The 21,030-nt window shown below is 40.7% G+C and overlaps 1 protein-coding gene across 1 annotated transcript in view; it reads right to left on the bottom strand.

Annotated features, from left to right (window-relative positions):
• Positions 1-21,030, bottom strand: part of WDFY4 (WDFY family member 4) — a 295,291-nt gene that overhangs the window by 216,573 nt on the left and 57,688 nt on the right. Inside the window, exons 12-13 of the mRNA XM_011990946.1 lie at positions 20,423-21,003; positions 3,052-3,145 (exon numbers count right to left, since the gene is read on the bottom strand). Of these exons, the coding sequence (XP_011846336.1) occupies positions 3,052-3,145; positions 20,423-21,003 (675 nt within the window). The remainder of the gene's footprint in view (positions 1-3,051; positions 3,146-20,422; positions 21,004-21,030) is intronic.

The following is a 21,030-nucleotide window of genomic DNA, read 5'->3' as shown; positions in this document are numbered from 1 at the left end:
TCTTTCCAATTGCAAGTACAATGCATTGTATGAAATATAGCTAAGGAAGCCAGATGCCCTCATGATAAGGCCATTGTACCTGGAAAGCTGTGCCATGCCCAGAATGCATGACCCTGCATTCTGTGAGAATTGCAAAGATCGGGGACCCATTCATCCAACATATCTTAAGCTTGGGCCAGAGGTGTTTCAGATCTTCCCCTCACCATCACCACAATCTTAGGAAGTCAAACAACTTTCCTGAGCCCCAAGTACCTGCAGAATGGGGAGCATCTCATGGACTTCAAAAGGTTGCTGTGAAGATTGGGGAAATAGCATTCCTGGCACAGAGGTGATCCCTAATGTGTAAGAGTCTCCATGTTGTCCCAGGTAGGTCCTGGCTTAAATACCAAGCCAGAGAATGTAAAATCCCAGACTCTAGGTCATTCATGGGCTACAAGATGGGATTTAGGGGTCAAATGTTTTTGCCCATTTGTTAGATGAGTAAGGTAATGAGAGCAGCTGATCTTTAAAGACATTTCCCCACAGGCCTCTCTCACCTGCACACACCTGTCACCCCTCACAGAACAGGAAGCTTATGTCCCCTCCCCCTGAGTCTAAGCCGAGTCCCTGACTAACTTTGACTAATGCTGGCTTTTCCTGGGCCTAAGCCCTCGGCAGGCCTGGCAGCTTCTGGTTTTGTGCCTGTGGGCGCCAGGAGCCACTGTGTGCCCTGTTGAAGAGTCTGCCTGGAGGGACACAGGCAGAGGCCAGATGGAGAGGGCTGTGTAGAGGAGACTCCAGGATCCCACTGACCGCTTCAACCAAGGCCCCAGGTATGCCACTCAGCTAAGCCAGCTTAGAAGCCCCTTGCCAGGGAGCCAGCCTTGCTGAGGTGCCACAGCTGCAGAGATCATCCTGGGAGGTTCAACCCTACCAGCACCATATGGAGCAGACAGGCCATGCCTGCTGTGCCCTTCTGAATCCCTGACTCACAGAACCATGAGAAATGACATGGATATTGTTAACTGCCTATCCCAGTTTATATCAGCCTACCCCTTTCCCAACTCTCACTGTTATGTGTATCTCTGCCATTGGCTTCACAGCACTTTTCCATCACTCTCCAGCAGGGGAACAGGAGCAGGAACAAGAAGTCCATTCCCTAAGGAAGGGACATGGAGACATGAAACCGAGTCAGGCCTTTTCTTAACTCCTGTGCTGAACACTACAGATTCCTTTCCTGGAAACAGTTGCTGTCTCAGAGCTTCTGCTCCACCACTCCACTTTTCTCACTGATCTTAGAGGACTTGCAATATTTTTATGAGGTCACTGTCATTTTTAGGCTGTGACTAATAATGTCAACTAGTAGCCATTTCTTCCCCAAACATGTTGCCTCCTTCGGAACTCCTGGACAAAGCAAGGCTGGACCCTTCATTGCTTCCTGAGAGTGCTAGGTCCTGCTATTCATCCTCCGGAAGCCACTTCTATGTATAGGGAAGACCAGGAGGCCTGCCCCAAGGTAAGGCCAGTTTAAATACCAGGTCCACAAATAGGCATCCTTGAGACTCATGTGCATTGTCTGAATTCACATTTCTCCATTGGTTAAAATACAGGCAATGATGCCCTCGACAAAACTGCAAGAGGAATAAATAAGCCAAGAAAAGGCCAAGAATCAGCCCGGGACAGAGTAGCTGCTCAAGCCAATGAATCCTCTTTCCTTGGCTGCTGATAAACATAATGTGGTGCATTTTCCAGGCCTTCCTCAATTCTGCCTGGCTCTTTCTTGGAACTTCTAAAATATTTATTCTTTATCTTGAGACTGCTGACTCCAACTTCATCTTGTTCTGTTACTCCACGCCTTCACCCATACCAGTTTTTCTCCCCATAATGGCGCTGTTAGTTCTGCCAGGACAGACACTTGAGAGTCACCTTGGCTCTTTGTCTTCTCATTACCTGTAGCCTCCTCTTCTCGGAAGCCTGTGGTTCTGCCTCCGAACAGGTCTCTTAATTCCTTTCTTCACACCTTCCCACAGACACCACCCTAACCCAGCTATCACCACACATCACCTGGACTGCAGGCAGAGCCTCGTAACTCTTGCCCCTTGCCTCTTCCCCTCAACCCTCATTCCCTGTCCATTCTCCACCAAGCAGCCAATGCAATGTCTTTAATACAAAATCTGATCATGTCACCTTCCACTCACGTGAGAGAGGCTTCTTGTTATCATGTGCATTGTCAAGGCTCCCAGAAGCCTGCATGCCCCATCATCCCCATCATCGCCTGACCAGGGAGCCCTTGCTCCTGGCTCTCCCAATTTGCTCCTGCCCTAGCCACCAACAGCACGCCCCTTCCCACCCAGCTCATACTAGCTACTCACCCTTCAGGGCTCTGCTTACATGTCACCATCTAGAGACGGCTTCCCTGACCTCCAATCCTTTATCTAAATTAGATTGAATGAGGTCTGTTCCTGCCTCCATTCTCATTCTTCTCCCTCAGCACCCTGTTTTTTCCCTGTAATATCACTTGTCACAATTCATAATTACATATTCATTTGTGAACTCATTTATTTAGTCTGTCTGCACTGTCACTACCTCCTTCTCCCCATCATAGAGGCAGGCTCTGCGGACAGTGTCTATGCTTATCTTGCTAACTGTGCATGAACTGCACAGAGCACAGGGCCAGAATCTCAGCCAGCATCCAGGAGAGATGAACATGCCAGGGAGCAAAGGACTTCCCACTAATGCCAGGTGCTGAGCTTAGCACCTGGGACTTGCCTCATGATGGTTCAATTACTTTCAGTTGTTTTTTTTGTTGTTGTTGTTTGGTTGTTGTTCTTAGAAGGTAGCTTTTTCAACAGAAGTGATCTGTTTTGGATGGCCATGCAAGGGTGGGCACAACTCAGTCAAGTGTCCAGGACACCCTGGTACTTTCCCACTATAGGTGTTTCCCATGGGGAGCTCTGCTAACACAGGGCACTGAAGGCACAGACAAAAGGAAAAAAGCTGTCTTGGGTTAGAGGGCATTTGAGAGATCAGTCATATGAAGATGACAAAACACGTATATTCAACACCAGGTACCTGTGGGTGATCTTCGTGGTACAACCGAGGCAGCAGCCTCACCATGATGCACACGACCCCGGGATGCATGATTGCAGCATCCCCCTCCTCCACCCTGCAGAGAGAGGGAGAGTCAGACATCAGACCCGGACCTGTCAGTTTTTTTCTCTTTTCACTGAGCTTCCTGGATCTTTCTTTCTGAGACAGACCATGGTACACACCCTGTCTACTACTTATTACCTAGATGATGTTGAACTACGTTGTCGAGCCTAATTTCCCCCACTGTAAATGGCATTGACAATACCACACTTTCCCCTTGCAGTCATAGAACAACACATTTGTGCTCCAAGGCACAGTGCCTGATCCATAGTTGATGCTCAGCGAAGTTAGTTTCCTGGTTTTCTTCCCTTCTCTCTAGATATGTGGGAGATTGAGAAGCTCTGATTTCATATTGAACACACACACACACACACACACACACACACACACACGGGCTTCTGGGTCCCTTCAAAGTGGTGTAAGCACACTAGGCTGTGTCCCACCCCCTGAATACTGAATGTGACTAAAACACATAGAATTCATGGAGCAGCTCTTGGAGGACTCTAGGAAGTAAATGGTAGCAGAAAAGGTAACCAAATTCAAGCACCATGAAGTGGCAATGAGTTTCGTGGCCTTCCCTTCTGTATCATCCCCTGGTGTGAACTCACAGGTAGCCTTAAACTCGCAACTGTGCACAAGGTGTAGCATGATGGAAAGAGCTCCAACAGAAGTCCTCTGTTTCTGGTATGAGGAGCAGGAAAGGAAGTTCTACAGGTCAATGTGCATGGAGGAAATCCCCTGGGATTTTCTTTGTTCGGTTTCCCCATTCTTTCTCAACCCTTCTTTCAGGCAATTCCCTCAGCAGCAGCAACAGCAGCAGCAGCCAGGCAGGCTCTAAAACTCTCAGTGAGGAGAAACTTTCTGTCCAACCAGAGGAACTGTAGTCCCAAGAGTGTAGGTAAAATCCCCATAGCTGTTTTCCCCCATTCTCCCCTCACTATGTGGCCCCAGAGACAGATACTAGTGACACAGGGAAGAAGAGAGAAATGAAAGCCCCGACTTTCTAGACAGAGCAGGAAGGGACCCCCTGAGAATGAGCAAGTGTTAAGAAGAGGATGAAGAAGAGGAAGCTGAGGAAAGTGTAACCACAAAGTTGTATATTAACCTCTGGGCTCAGTTCTGACTGTGCATGTGCATCTGTCCCTAACTAGGAGGTAAAACACCACACACAACCAGCTACTGCATGAGGCAAGTGAGGGCACATCAAATCTCCCTGCAAAGTCTTTGAAAACTGAACTGATACTGGAACCAGAGAGTCCAGGGAAGGTGGGCAGAAACTTGCAACATGAACCTAAGTGGGCTAGTCCTGTGCCTTACATATATATATATATATATATATATATATTCCTTAACATTCTCTATAAGATGACAACAAGGACCAGAGTTCATAAGATAAGATTCAAAATGTTCAGAATACAACCTGAAATTGCTCAACATAGAATGAACCAGGGAAGTCTCAACATCTCATGTGGAAAAAGACAACCAACAGATGCCAAGGCTGAGATGTCACAGACGTTGGAACTATCAGATGAAACCCTTAAAGCAGTTATTAACCCAATTCCAAGAAGTAAGAGTGAACATTTTTCAAGTAAGTGAAAAATAGAAAGTTTCGTAAAGAAATGGAAGCAATAAAAAAGAATCAAATAAAAGCAAAAACTGAAATTTGTTTAAACTCACTGACTGAGAATAACAGGAGAATGAGATGAGAGTCCATGAATATGAAAATGGAGCAACACAAGTTGCCTAATCTGAACAACAAAAACGAAAAAGATTACTAAAAATAAAGACAGACTCAAGGTCATGTGTAACAAAGGATCTAACATTTCTGTCATTAGAATCCTCCAAGGAGAAGAGAAAGAGTATGGTATGAAAGAAAAAATGTTTGAGAAGTTTTTAGTGATTCTTTCTTCAAAGCTGGTGAAATACATAACCTTAAAGATTCCAGAAGCTTAGCAAAACCCAAATAAAATAAACAAAAAAATTATGTGCAGACACAACATAATCAAACTGCTGGACACAAAAGAAAATTTTAAAAATCTTGAAAGCAGCCAGAGAAAAACAACACGTTACATTTAGGGGAATGACAATTCGAATGACTGTGGATTTTCTCATAAGAAAGCATAAGTCAGGGAAACATTTTTAAAGTGCTACAAAAATACACACAGAATTCCATATCCACATGCTTCCAGAATGAAGGCAAAGTAAATGCATTCCCAGAGGAAGGAAGACAGATTCTTGCCATCAGACTTGTTCTAAGAATAATACTTTAAAAATTTCTTCAGATGGTAGGAAAATAATAACAAAATAATGAAAGGAAACTTCAGGGATGAAGAAAGAGCAACAGAAATGGTAAATATTTGGATAAATATAATACACTATTATCGTTCTCCTCTTAAGTTCTTAAATGTAAGTATGATGCTTGAAAGTGACATTGTATTAGATGTAATACATAAGACAACCGCAACAAAAATAGGGAAGGATAGAGGGAACTGCATAGAGGTAAGCTTTCCATAATCCATTTGAAGTAGTAAAATGTTAATTCTAAGTAGACTGTTAAAAGTTAAGTAAGTATACTGCAGTCCCTATTGAAAGCACAAAAAAAAAAACCTAGACAAAAAAGGAGAGTCAAAAAATTCAGTAGATAAATTCAAATTGAATACTAAAATATATTCAAATTGTCCACAAAAAGGCAAGCAAAGAGAAGTGGAGGAACAAAAAAAAAAGAGTAAAAGAATAGAAAACAAATAATAAAATCCTGAACCTAAATTCAAGCACATCAATAATTCAAACACATTAAAAATTGATAGACACATATTGTCAGAATGGAAAGAAATAAAAACAAAGCTATATGCCATCATTAAATATTGTGATATAGATAGGCTAAAAGTAACAGGATAGAAAAGTGTATACCATGCTAACAGTAATCAAAAGAAAGCTGGTGTGACTCTATTCATATCAGGGAAAACAGACTTTAGAGCAAGGAAATGACTTGGAATAAACAGATTATATGATATGATGATTAAAAGAGACATAATGATTCAAAATGTGTTTGCACTTTACAACAGAGCATCACAGTTCATAAAGAAAATCTCATAGATCTGAAAGGACAAATGGCCAAATCCACAATTATAATTAGAGAGCTCAACACTCTTCTCTCAGTAATTAATAAAGCAGACAGAAAATCGTGAAATGTATAGAACTGAACAGCACCATCAACCAACTGGTGTAATTGGCATTTATGACAGATTCCTCCCAACAACTACAGAATATATATTCTTCTCAAGTATTTCCCAAAGAACATTTGTCAAAATAGGCTATACAACAAACTTGGATCATGAAACAAACTTTAAAACATTTCAAACATATAAAGTCATACGAAGTATGTTCTCTGGCCATACAGAATTAATTTAAAGAAAATAATAGAAAGATAACTTTAAATTCGCCAAGTACTTGGGAATTAAAATAACTTATGGGTCGAAGAGAAAGCTTCAAGAAAAATTTTTTTAAATTTCTTAAATTTAAAAGAATACATAGAAAAATGTGTAGAATGCTGCCATAGCAGTGCTTAGAGGGACATTTATAGGATTAAATGCTTACATTACAAAAGAAAAAAGGTCTCATATCAACAATCTAAGCTTCCACACTAATATACTATTTTTAAAAAGAGAAAAATAAGCCCAGAGTAAGCAGAAGAAATGCAATAATAAAGAAAAATCAATTAAATTAAAAACCAAAAAATAATAGCAAAAACAACAAGTAAAAATCCAGTTCCTTGAAAACATTTTAAAAATTGAAAAGTCACTAGTTACGCTAACAAAGAAAACAATGGAAGAAGACACAAATAATCAATATCAGGAATGAAAGAGAAAATGCTGCTACAGACCCCACAGACATTAAAAGGATAATAAGAAAATACTGCAAATAACTCTGTACACATACATTTGACAACTTTGATTAAATGGCCAAATTCACAATTATAGCTGGAGACTTCAACACTCTCCTCTCAGTAATTGTTCCTTCAAAGTCACAAACTTCCTTCAAATAGTTTTCTTCAAAGCCACAAATTACCAAACTGAACAAGAAGAAATAAGTTACCTAAATCATTTATAGCTATTACAAAAACAGAATATGTAGCTAAAAACCTTTCCACAAAGAAAACTTGAGGCTCAGTGTTTTTACCAGCAAATTCTACCATACATTTAAGAGAAATAACACCAGTTCTACACAACTTCTTTCAAAAACACAAGAGAAGGGAACACTTCCCAATTCATTTTATAAAGCCAGAATTACCCTGATATTGAAAACAGAAAAACACAGTATAAAAAAACTACATGTCAGTACCCCTAATGAACATAGGTGCAAAAATCCTCAACAATCAGCAATACCCAGATATATATAAAACGACGAGGATACTATGGCCAATTGGACTACCCATTAATGCAAGGCAAGTTCAATATTCAAAAATTAGTCAACATGATCCATATTAATAAAATCACATGACAGTATCATTTAATATAAAAAGCATTTTAAAGATTCAAAATCTGCTCATGACAAAAAAAAAAAAAAAAAAACTCAGTAAATTCAAAGGGATTGTTTACAACCTAATAATGGGCATCTACAAAAATCCCATAGCTGATGTTATATTCAATAGCAAAGACTGAAGAATTTCTCCCTAAGATTAAGAACAAGGCAAGGATGTCTCCATTTCTATTGGATGTAATATTCAATTTCTATTGGATGGAACATATGGATTGGAAAGGAGTATCAAAAACTGGCACTAGTCACAGACGATGAGATTGTCTTCCTAGAAAATCCCAAGGAATCCATTAAAAAAAGAAAACTTCTAGAACTAATCATTAAATTTAACAGTCTCGAATAATAGTCAACATATAAAAGTCAGTATTCCTAATGAACATAGGTGCAAAAATCCTCAACCACAGCAAATAATACCTAGCTACATATAAAATAATGAGGTTCTATCAGGACAGCCAAATGTATAGAATTGAAATCACCACAGCAAATTTGAGAAGGAAGAATAACTTTGGAGAGTTCCCATTTGATATCTTACAAAGCCACAGTAATCAAGACAGTATTGGTGAAAAGCTAGACACATAAGTCAATGAAATCAAATAGTGTCCAAAGACCTATACAAATATGGCTAAGCAGTTTTTACAAAGTTATAAAGACATTTCAATGGAAAAAAGATAATATTTTCAATTAATGGCATTGGAAGAATTGGACATCCATAAGCAAAAACAAACAAACAAAAAATGAATCACAACCTAAACTTCACACATTGTACAAAAAGTAGCTCAAAATGGATTACAGACCTGTAAAACTTTTAGAAGAAAACATAGGAGAAAATCTTCATCACCATCAGTTAGGCAAAGGGATCTTAGATATGACATAAAAGCGCAATCCATAAAAGTAGAGACAAATGATGATTTGGACTTCATCAAAATTTAAAACCTTAATCTGAGAAAGACCCTGTTTAAAGATGAATAGATAAGCTATAGGCTGAGACAAAACATTTGCATCCCTACAATGGAAAACTACTCAGCAACAGAAATGTATGAACTACTGATACACACAAAATGAGTGAATCTCAAAGGTCTTATGCTGAGTGAAAGAAGCCAGACTCAAAAGATTACACATGTATACTTCCATATATATGGTATTCTGGAAAGACAAACTACAGAGAAAGATCCGTGGTTGCAGGGATGGGGTGGAGAAAAGGTTTTACTATGTGGGGCAATAGCTGGGAACTATTCGAGGTGAAGGGATTGTTCTGTTTCTTTATTGTGGTGGTAGTCATGACTCTACACATGACTTAAAACCCATAGAACTGTAGGCCAAAAAAAAGAAACTTTTACTTTGTGTGAATTGAAATAATAATAATAAACTACAGGCTAATCCCAAATTACCAGCATCCGATTTGATTTTCCAACACCTTGCCCATATTGCTGCTTTCACATGCAAAGTGAGATTGTTTTTAGTCCTCAGAGTAGCTAAGGCACTCAGGAGTGTTTCTTGTGCTTGGGGGTAATTTATTCAAATCAACTGAGCAAATACTTATTGACCTTTTATTATTTTCCAGGCACTATTCAGGCACTCTGGATGTATCTGTAAACTAAACAAACTAAAATCCATGACCTGGGTGTGAGGGGAAGAGTGTAGACACAAAGATAAACATAATAAATAAGTAAATTAAAATTAATAATTATTATATATAATGTATCAATATATAACAATATCATAATGAATAAGAAATGATAAGTGCTATTGAGAAAAAAAGAGCCAAGAAAGGAGAATTGAAAGTGCTTATATGGAGAAGGAGAGTAATCTGCAATTTTAATTTGAGTGGCAGGTTTGGCCTCTTTAAGAAGGGCAAAACTGAAAGACGGGATGCAGACATCCATGGGAAAAGAATTTCAAGCAAAGGGAAGAGCCATTGCAAAAGCCCTGAAGTAGGAGTACATCTGGCATATTCCAGGAACAGCAAGAAAGCCTGTATTTTTACTCTGATACTGAAGCTACACAAAGACAATACAGAAAAACAAAAAAACAAAAAAACAAAAAAAAAAACTACCAATATCCAAGGGATCAATGTCCCTTATGAACATACATGCAAAATCCTAAGCAAAATGCTAGCAAACTAAATTCAACAGCATATTAAAAGGATTATATGCCATGACCAAGTATGATTTATACTAGAAATGCAAGAGTGGTTCAACATAAGAAAACCAATCAACAAAATATACCACATTAATAGACAAAGGCAAAAAAACAGATGATCATTTGATTTGACTCATAAAGAGCATTTGACGAAATCTCAAACTCTTTCATGATAAAAACACTCCAAAAACTAGAAATAGATAGTAACTTCCTCAGCATGACAAAGGGCATTTATGAAAAGCCCACAGCTAGCAGCATGCCAAATGGTGACAGCTGACCTTCAAATTCACGTGGAATTGTAGGAAACCCTAAGAAGCCAAAACAATATTTTAAAAGATAAAGTTGGAAAACTCACATTTCCAGAGTTCAAAACCTACTACAAAGCTACATAATCAAAACAGAGTGGAACTGACATAAGGATAAATATAGAGACCAATGAAATAGGATTGAGAATCCACAAATAAACTCATGTATCTATGGCCCCTTGATTTTAAATAAGGGTACAAGGACAATTTAAGAAGGGACTCTTCAACTAGTGGTACCAGAGCAATTGAACAGTTATAAGCAAAAGAATGAAGCTGAACCCTGACCCCTTGTCATATACAAAAATTAACTCAAAATGAATTAATGATCTAAACATAAGAGCCAAAACAAAATTTTTAGCAGAAAACACAGTGGTAAATTTTTATAACCTTGGATTTGGCAATGGATTTTTACATATAATGCCAAAAGCACAAGTAACAGAAGAAAAAATGGATAAATTGGACTTCATCAAAATTGAAAATTTTGGGCCATCAAAGGACATTATTAAGAAAATGAAAGGAGAATCTATGGAATGAGAGAAAATATTTGCAAATCATATTTCTTATAAAAGTCTAGTACCCACATTATATACAGAATTCATACAACTTAGCAACAAAAAGAGAAACAACCCAATTAAAAAATGGGCCAAGCCCCTGAATAGACATTTCCCCAAAAAAGATGTACAAATGGCCAACAAGCACATAAAAACAATCAACATTATTAGCCATTAGAGAAATGAAAATCAAAATCACAATGAGAGAACACTCCATATCCATTAGAATGTCTAAAAAATTTTTTAAAAAGGAAAATAAATATTGGCAAGCCTGTGGAGAAATTGAAATCCTCTTATGTTGCTGTTGGGTATGTAAAATTGGTTCAGCTGCTGTGAAAATAGGCAGTTTGACAGTTCCTACAATTCTATTGAATTGAGCTACAATTCTACTCCTAGGCATATAATCTGAAGAATTCAAAACAAGTACTCAAATAAATACATGAACATGAATGTTCATAGCAACACTATTTACAAGAACCAAAGGAAATAACCCAAATGTTCATCAACAAATGAATGGATAAACAAATTATGGTGTGTACCCATATGATGGAATATTATTTTATCACAAAAAGGAAAGAAGTACTGATATAAGTTACAATGTAAGTGAACCTCAAAAATATTAAGCTACCTGAAAGAAGTCAAACGTCAAAGGAAACCAATTATATGATTCCATTTATACATGATTTATCCAGAATGGGTTAATCCCCAAAGCAGATTGGTAGTAGCCCAGGGATTGGGGAAAAGAATGAGAATGAGTATAGCTTTTCCTTTTGGGGTGATAAAAATGTTTTGAATTAGACAGAGGTGTTCTTTGCACAACACTGTGAATGCATTAAATTCTATGGAATTGTTTGCTTTAAGATTATTAATTTTATGTTCTGTGAATCTCACCTTGGTGAAAAAAGCTAAGATTTTTTTTTTAACTATTTTTTCAAGAAAAAGATGTCTAGCACCTGGAGTAGTTCTCAAACTTTAATGTGCTTACACATAACAAGAGAACCTTTTCAAAAACAGAACCATAAATTTCAACCCCAGGGATTTGTGATTCAGGAAATCTAGTTTACACAACTGTATTTTTGTGCAACTCTACAACGGATTCTGATGCAGGTGGTCTACAGGCCACACTATGAGAAGCATTGCTGTATGGTAGGGATTGACAGAGCAGGAATGGAGACAAGGTTCTGAATCCCAAGGATGGCAGACACTGATCCCCCACCTGACCTGGTGTTCCCAGATGGCTTGTATCTCACAAGGGACCTGTGGGTACAACAGAAAGTTGTAATCAAAAGTACGAATCCCAAAGCACCTGTATCTTTGGGAGCCAGTGGATGTGTGAGGCATGCTTGGCCAAATTTTGCATCTCATTTGAAGAAGCCTAGGGGCCTTTGCAGGATGTGAACCAGTGAAGCTTCATCATGTCACACAGCCCCTGAGCTTGGCTATAAAATCCTGCCACCCACAGCAGCTGCACGTCAGAGAGGATGACTGCTCCAATCCTGGTATTTGTCCTGCTTAGATATGAAAGTCAGACAGACTGTCCCCTATATGGACTCTATCAAACTTCAGGGGGCAAGATTAATACCTATCTCCTGTTACTAAGGCCTGTGGATACTTGAGGGATGCATTAGAAAACTAAAAGCAAAGTGGTCTCATTTGCACAGTCCATGCTGATTACTCCAGACAGCCACCATCCTCTTCCAAACCTCCAGGGCTTCTCTCTCAGGGGCTGGCACCAACCAGTCTCTCTCACACTCTCATCAAATCGATTACCAAGGCCAGGCAAAGTTATGTCCTAAATAGTTCTCAAAATGTTCTCCTGTTCAAGCTACTGCCATCGCTGGAAGGAGGGACTGACAGCTCCTTTGCTCCTCTCCTTTCCGGCCATCATCTCTGCCCATCCATCCCTATAGCTTAAAGCCCTACTAGAGCTTGAAGTCCGAGCAATGCCTACAGAAGGAAGGAACAAACCTTATTCCAGACAGCTGATTTTGCGTCTCAACTTTATGCCTCCTCAACCCATCTCAGACCAGATAACTCTCATCTTTAAATGTTTAGCTCAGTGGTCTCCTCATCCAGGAAAACCTCGCTGACCTCCTCCCCAGACCTGATTAGGTGCACTTCTCTATGTCCTTTCAATTTCTGGGGCTGCCCTTGCCAGGGCACCCACCATACAAGCATAATGCTCCATTCATGTCTCTAATAGTGGGAGCCCAGAAGAGGAGCAGGCAGGAGCAGCCATATCTGAAGCAGTTGCAAGACCACTGCACATCAGGTTTCTTCAGGACACCAGGCACGAGAACCCAAGACTATCTGCCTTGCCAACCCTCCTTGCCTTTCCTCTTGTCCTGCCCATCTTCTCAATTCATTCATGCCCATATTCGACTCAGTGACCGTTCATGGGGGTCCCTGATGCAGACCAGGAGCTGCAGACCCAGTCCATGCTCACATGGGCCTCACCATTGAAGCAGAAGAAAGAAATGTGAACACCATCTTATCTCCACAGTGGTAAGAAGCCAAAAATCGATAGATGTACAGTGGCTTTATTAGCAGATGGGGAAGAGACAACTTAAGTGGCTGATGTCCTTGGCATCCATTTTAATGCATATCCTGGTTTCAGATATGCTCAAGTGTGCAAACATGCACCAAAGAAAAAAGTAACCAAGGAAGGTTACACAATTAATCATTGATTTGCACTGTGATCAGTGCTGATGGTGCTGAGAAGATATGAGGCAGTGGGATCTGATTTGGCCCACAGGATGGGATGGGGCAGCCGGGGGAGGCTTCTTGGAAGAAGTGACATCTAAACCGAGACAAAAGCGTAAGAAGCAACTGTCCAGGCAGAGTGAAGACAGGAAAGGCATCCCAGGTTGAGTAAAGGGCATATACAAAATCTGAGTCTGAAACATGGTTGCAAGGTGCTAGGTGAGTGATGCCATGGGCAGGTAGAATCCCCGGGACTGTGTGCTCCACACTCCCAATGTCTGACTCCCTCCTGGTAACCATGGAGAAGCACTGGAGGCTTCCAAGTGGGAATAACAGGGTCACAACTGTGCCTTCCAAAGGCTAGTGTGGCCTTCATGTGAACTGCTCAGGAACTACACTGTCCCCCACCCTTCCTCAATGGTCTGGTTCAACCATCAAACTCACAACAATTACCTCTAACAAACTTAAGTGACAGATACAACTCATACATTGTTTCAACAGGAAAGATTAGGATTAGGATGAAGCTGCAGGACGCCCAGCAGCAGAGCCAGAGGAGTGAGTGTTTAGGGCTCTGGCCTGCAGAGTGCCCCCTGAAACCTTAACCATTGCCTGGAGCATACCGCATTCCTGTTGAAATGACGTCTCCTTAGGGCTATAAGTTATAGCCACAACTTAAGCTCAAGGTAAAGGTGACTGGGGTTGCTCCTTCGGCTGACATAAGGAATAAATGTCAACCCACGAGGACTAGCAGGGGCTGGGAGAAGGCATATGCTAAGGTAGAAGCAAGAAGGAGCAGAGATGCCCTGCTTTGGAGGGGGCTTTTCTCAGAGCTATACGTGACCCAATTGTAGAGCAGTCCTCACAACCCATAACTCCATGATGCCACAGCCCTGCACAGAGACCACCCTTGCTCCACATTACCTATAGGGTAAAAGTGAAATGGTCTCGTATAGGATTTATGCAAGGCGCACCACAGTCTGACCCTGCTTCCACTCCACTTTCACCTCCAGACCTGCACTGTGGATGATGTGCTGCTGAGGGGTAAGCACTCCATTCTATGGTGTGTGTATGTAGTGTGGATATGTGGTATGTATATATGTGTGGTTTTTGTGTGTGCTGTGTGGTGTCTGTATGTAGTGTATATAGATGGTATGTGTGGTGTGTATTCATGTGTGCGTGCTAGGTGCTGTGCGGTGTGGTGTGTGGGTGTGTGTGATATGCCAGTATGTGTAAGGTGTATGTTCAGTGTGGTGTATGTGTGTTCTGTGTACATGTGGTGTATGTATATTTGTGTGTGATGTGTATATAGTGTGTTTGGTGTGGGGGTGTTTGTTTGGTATGGTGTATGTTTCACAGAGACATATGATGTATTTTGGGCACCATAGATATATTTTGGGAATTACATAACATGTCACCTCTGTGTTATTAAAAATGTTCCTTAAATTGTAGTTATCATAAAGACTAAATGAATTGAAGAACAGTCCATCGTAAAAAGCTGAGCATGGTGTCCGGCACACACGTACTTAGGAAGCAGCTGTGATCACTCTAACTACCACCATTACCACCTGCAATCCTTGCCTCACAGCATCCCTCAATATAGATACTATTATTATGTCTGCCTTCAAATCAGGAGATGGAAGATTAGAGAAATAAAGTAGCAAGGCCAAAGAACACAGCCACCAAGGCATAGAACAAGCCGGCCTGACTCCAAGGCCCATGGCCTCTTTCTCTCCTCCCTGGAGACTGGGAACCTACTTTGCAGAAGGCAGAGCTAAGGGAAGCCACCTGCCCAAGGACACACAGGTGTGGTGGGGTGGAGATGAGCATCCTGTCTTTGATTCCCAGCCCACTGCCATGCCCTTTACTCTGCAGACTCCCTGGAGGGAGTAGACTTTCACTTCCTATTCTCTAACCATTAAGGAAGACCAAGGGCCATGTATCTCTTTTAGGGAGGAAAAAAATGCTCTATTTATGAAACATGGCTCTTATAAATGTAAAAATTACTCATTACAAAACCAGGATGACATTTAGACTCACCTCTAAAACATCAGGACTGATGCAGCCCATAGGTTAGAACCCGATCTTCAAACTGCAAGTTGTCGTGTCTGACATTTGGAAAACTATCACTATTATTGTGGGAGTATCAGGAAAAAAACAGGAAGAACACACACACGTGTGTACACATACAGGCACACACAAACAAATGTATGCAGGCTTTGGAGGTAGCCCTGGGTTCAAATTCTAGCTTTATTAATTACTAAATGTGTGACCTTTGGCCATGTTTTTTATCCTTTTTCAGCCTTTGTTTCCTTATTGATAAAATTCCAAAGTTTGGGAGGGAAATAAAAATAAATAGATATTTAGTGCTCAGCCTCCAGAGACATTCAACTAATTACTATTGCCTTTTTTCACCTGATATCACTTACTAAATGTCCTTTGGTACTGACAAATATTCCCCTGCCCCTGAGAGTTGGTAGAATAAGTCGAACAAGTTTCCATACCAAGATCCTAAGTTAACCTGTATGCTATCAGGGTGCCCAAGAAAAAGGTCTCCTCAGGGATTGCCCCTGAAATATACAGAACAGGGAACCCAGAGAAGGAATTCTTCCCAAGACAAGCAAGAAAATCAGGACCTGGGAATCTGGTCAAGGCCTGGCTTGGAAAGTGCAGCTAAGACCCCATGGAGGCATTCCCATATCTACAGAAAGGCAGGATGGCCAGAATGAGGATGGTTTTCATGGAATCCAAGAAAAGGAAAACCTTGGAGCAAGATTCACAATAAAAAATTAGACATCACAAAAGGAACCTTCCATGATTATCACAGAAACAACAGACTCTCAAAAAACACAAGAAGAAATAATTATGATTCCTATGTTTGAAGAAATAAAAATGACAGACAGATATGAACAAGCAAAAGGGCTATTAAATCAAGTTAATTTGAAAAACAACCAAACAGTATATCTAGAAATATAAAATACTGTCATCGAAATTTTAAAAAGAAAACCTAAATGGCTAGATTATATATCAGATTAGACACATCTAGTAGGAGATTCAGTGGGTTTAAGAAAGATCAAAAGAAACTGCTTGGAACAGAGCACAGAGAGACAAACAGATGGAAAATGTAAAAGAAAGATTAAGAGACATGGAGGATAGAATGAAAAAGTAAAGCATACATCTAATTGTGTTAGTTCCAAAAAGGCATAATAGGAAAAGGGATGGAGAAGAGGTCATAATTTTAAAATTCATATTTTATAAAAGACATCAGTTGGGATTCAGGAAGCCCAATGAATATGAAGCAAAATGAATGTTTAAGATAATGTACATTGAGATATATGACAGTAAAGCAACAGAATGAGAATGGTGATCTTAAAAGTCACCAGAGAAAAATGACAAATTACCTTCAAAGGAAGAGAAATAAAAACGATTTTTAAAGGGCAACAATGGAAGGCAATAGCTGGGGAGACCTTCCATTTACTGTGAGAAGATAACTGTCAACAAATAAATGTATACCCAGCAAAACTATCTTTCAGCAATTAGGGAGAAAATATATTTTCACACAAATAAAATCCAAGGGAGTTTATCACAAATAGACCCACACTACAGGAAAGTTTAATGGATGTACTAGAGTAGATAAAAAAGAATCCCAGATGGAAGAACAGAGATGCAAGAAAGAATAGTGAGCACAGACATTGAAAGCATGTAAGTAAATCCAAAGAATATTTTATAAAACAACAACAACTGTCATATCTGATGGATTTACTAACAGGAGACAAATTTAAAATATTAGCTAATAGTAATGTATAAGTTAGAAAAGGGCAAAAATATTTAAGAGTTTTAAGGTCTTGATGTCTTAATTGGATGGATAAAGATACTATTTAACTAAAAACATGAGTATGCCTGTTAAATCACTCTAGGGTAACTACTTTAAAATTAATCATAGAGAGTTTAAATTTCATACTAGTAGGTAGGAAACACAATTTTTAAAAATCAAACAATTCAAAAATAAGACCAAAAATGTTTTTTAAAAGTGGAGTAAATGTAAAAAGCTAAGTAAAAATCATTCCAAATATATTAATAATTATGAAAGTGTAAACAAATGACATTCTCCAGTTAAATGACAATACCACACTAGATTGAAAAACAAAGTAAAACCAACAAAAATGGTTCCTTGTTGTTTACAAGAAAAACACCTAAAAATGTAAGGACAGTATACAGAAAGGTTAAAACCAAAGGATGAAGAAAAAGCTCAGGAACAAACTAACCAAAAGAAACCTGATAATAATAATAGTCCTATTATTATTAAGGCAAAATGTACTACTAGGGATAAAAAGGTCACCATATAATGATAAAAATTTAGACTCCATAAGAATATAAAAATTCTAAATAGGTATGATTCTTATAACCTCAAATATATGTAAGGGAAAATTCAACAGAAATTGACACATCCACTTTATCACAAGAGATTTTGAATGCATCGTTCTCAAGAACTTATACTCCATTTCCCAGGCCGCTGCTGCAGGTGGCGGAGGGGCAGGTCCCGGTGATGGAGGTCGAGGCCACCTCCTGGGCCACCTGGCGGCCGTTGTGGCGAAGCAGGTACTGCTAGGCTGGAAGGTGGTGGTGCGCTGCGACGGCGTCAACATTTCTGACAATTTCTACAGAAATAAGCTGAAGTAGCCGGCCTTCTTCCGCAGGCGGATGAACACCAACTCTGACGAGGGGCCCATTATTTCCTGGCCCCCAGCAGCTTCTTCTAGCAGACAGTGTAGGGCCCGCTGCCCGCAAGACCCAGGGAAGCCAGGCTGCCCTGGACCCCGAGGTGTTCGATGGAATCCCACCGCCCTACAACAGGAAAACCAGATGGGGGTTCCTGCTGCACGCAAGGCCGTGCATCTGAAGCCAGTGAGAGAGTCTGCCTACGTGGGGCGCCTGGCTCAAGAGGCTGGCTGGAAGTACCAGGCAGTGACAGCTACCCTGGAGGAGAAGAAGAAAGAGAAGGCCGAGACCCACTACCAGAAGAAGAAATAGCTCATGAGACTGTAGAAACAGGCCGAAAAGAACGTGGAGAGGCCCTCAAGACCCATGAGCCCAATAAAGCCTGTTTATTCCAAAAACAAAAAACTGATATTTCAAGCCGACTTTTAAAATTAATGATAAAGGATATTTGAATGAAACAATTGACAAATTCGATCCAAGGGACATAAATAGAACATCAAATCTAACACTCTGAGAATATGCATTATTTCCAAGCACATGTAGAATATTTATGAGAAGGGACTACATTGAGGGCCATGAAGTCAACCTCAACTAATTTTGAAGGATAAGAACCCAGACGGTCACCTTGATAGAGTGAGAAGTAAATAGCAAAGATGACCGGAAACACTATAACAATGGAAATTCAAAATTCAAACACTTAGGAGTCAACTATAATTTATAAGGGAAATTAGAAAAATATTTCATACTAAATGAAACTGAAAATAAAACTTACGAATTACAGAAAAATGTATATGTAAAAGAAAAAGGAAACAGACATCCAAGTTAAGCAAAAGAACACCAGAATAAGCCCAAAGGTAGAAGGAAATGATAACCAAAAAAAAAGTAGCAGAAACAGGAAAAGTCGAAAGTTGGTTCATAGGACACACTGAAAAATAAACATCTGTGAATAGTGCTGAAGCAGAAAAAGGAAGGAAGATGCAGGTAAATAGTGTTAGAAATGAGTCACAGAACTCACAAGGGCTGCTCAGAAGAGCATGAGGGAGCCTTCGTGAGCAGCTGGATGCCCACAAATGGAAACTTGGATGAAATGGGAAAATCAGCTTGCAAAATAACAAACCAAGAATAATCCAAGAACAAATAGAAGTGCATTCTCATGAGAATAAATTTTCTCACAAGAAAAAACCGGGCTCACAGGATTTAGTGGCAAGTTCTGTCACATTAGCTAGGGAACGGAAATAATCCCTACATAAACTCTTCCATAGCATAGAAGAGAAGCACTGTCCAACTCATGCTATGATGCTAGCATAAATTTGACAAGAAAAATAGCCAGGAAAGGAGTATGAAAGGCCAAACTCCTGAACATCAGTGCAAAAATCCTTTTTAAACATTAGTACATGAAATTCAGCAATACACAGATTATGAATGAGTTGGTTTGTGCAGGAATGCAAGATTAGGAAACCAGTTAATTAGCGAGATTAACCCCCCAAAATCATAATTATCTCAGTGTGTGGAGATTTAACATGCATCCTTCTCTACTATCCCCAACACTGAAGTCTGGCAAATGGGGCACTCTGGATAAAAATGCAGTGTCTTTCAGAAGGATACCTTACTGCAGTAGTAATGGGTGTTCTGTCATTTATGCTTTAGAGGAATGGAAAAAGATACCAACTGTTGCTGTTGTGTTCTTTCATTTTCCTTCCCACCCCAAGAGGGGTGGGTAGGGATGGTTCTTTGTGCTCTCTTGCTTTAGTGGAATTCTCTGTTACAGACATGAGAGGAAAAAGTTGTTTACTAAAGTCTGAACCCATTGAGGTGTTTGGCCTGAGGAAGTAAGGAGAGCAATTGTCTTTGTTAGGGGGTGTAGAAGCAGCAAGAAAGAACAGAAAGAGTTCCATAATTGGGGTGGACACTGTGGTTTGTGTCCTGTAGATCAAAGGATCTCACCCCACCCCTGGCAGCGCCCTGGGGAGGAGATAAAACCTGAGAAGACCAAGGCTGCCTGGCACACCCAGGGATGCCAGGCCCAGGCACCAGGGCTCCCTAGGACAGTAAAGATCCCAAAGGAGAAGGTGAGTATATCAGCAGAGTCCTGCCCTCCCTGGTTCTTATGTGACTTGACAGCATCCTCCAACCCAGTACTGACTCAGATTGAATTTTCTGTCAGCTCCCAAGGTAGAAGAGTGTAGAGTCAGAGATAACTTGATTTGAGGAAGTGGAGGTCACATGACATTTCTGCACACCCATTCTGTAGCTGAGCCTTCCTACCGACTACACATGCACAAGACATTAGAGTGAGAATGGGAGACAGAGACGCACTGATGACACACTGGCAGAAGAAGCTACCTCTCCTCCAGGTCTGGCCACTGCTTGAAGTTGCGTTGGGGGTCACTGCCAGCTTCTCCCTTCTGAGCGTCCACAACCGGCCCCTGCTTGGCCCTCAGGGACTCCTTCAGGTCCCCACGCAAGTGGAGGGTGCCGCTGGCCATGCTGTCCAGAAAGCCAAGGATCTGGAGGCAGCTCTGTATCCGGGGTGGGAGTGAGCCACTGGAGGAAAAGGCAGTGCCCAGCAAATCTGCAAATGGCCTGGCCTTTGTGTCCGCCCAAGAGCGCAGCAGGGCGCTCTCTTCCTCCAGGGCTCCAAAACAGCCCAGCAGGCAGAGGTCCTCAGCCAGCTTCTCAAAGAGCCCATTCCTCCTGAAGAAGTCGTCGTTGACAGGGTCCCAGTGCAGCGCTGCGGACACAGCACAAAGAGTGTACAAAACCAGCTCCAGGGTCTGTCTGGGGGACACTACTCCCCATGCCTGCAGCGGGGGCTCCTGGAGGGAGCCTTCCAGGTCAGAGAGCAGAGAGAGCAGCCCGTTGAACCCGCTGGAGACTCTGAAGGCAGCACGGCCCTTGGGGGTCTCCAGGATCCGGAGCAGAGACTGAAACACCAAGCAAATCAAAATGAG

This window comes from Mandrillus leucophaeus, unplaced genomic scaffold, assembly GCF_000951045.1.
Source record: "Mandrillus leucophaeus isolate KB7577 unplaced genomic scaffold, Mleu.le_1.0 Scaffold388, whole genome shotgun sequence".
Taxonomy (NCBI): domain Eukaryota; kingdom Metazoa; phylum Chordata; class Mammalia; order Primates; family Cercopithecidae; genus Mandrillus; species Mandrillus leucophaeus.
Note: the sequence above shows the minus strand (reverse complement) of the source record. Positions and strands in the feature narration are given on the sequence as shown.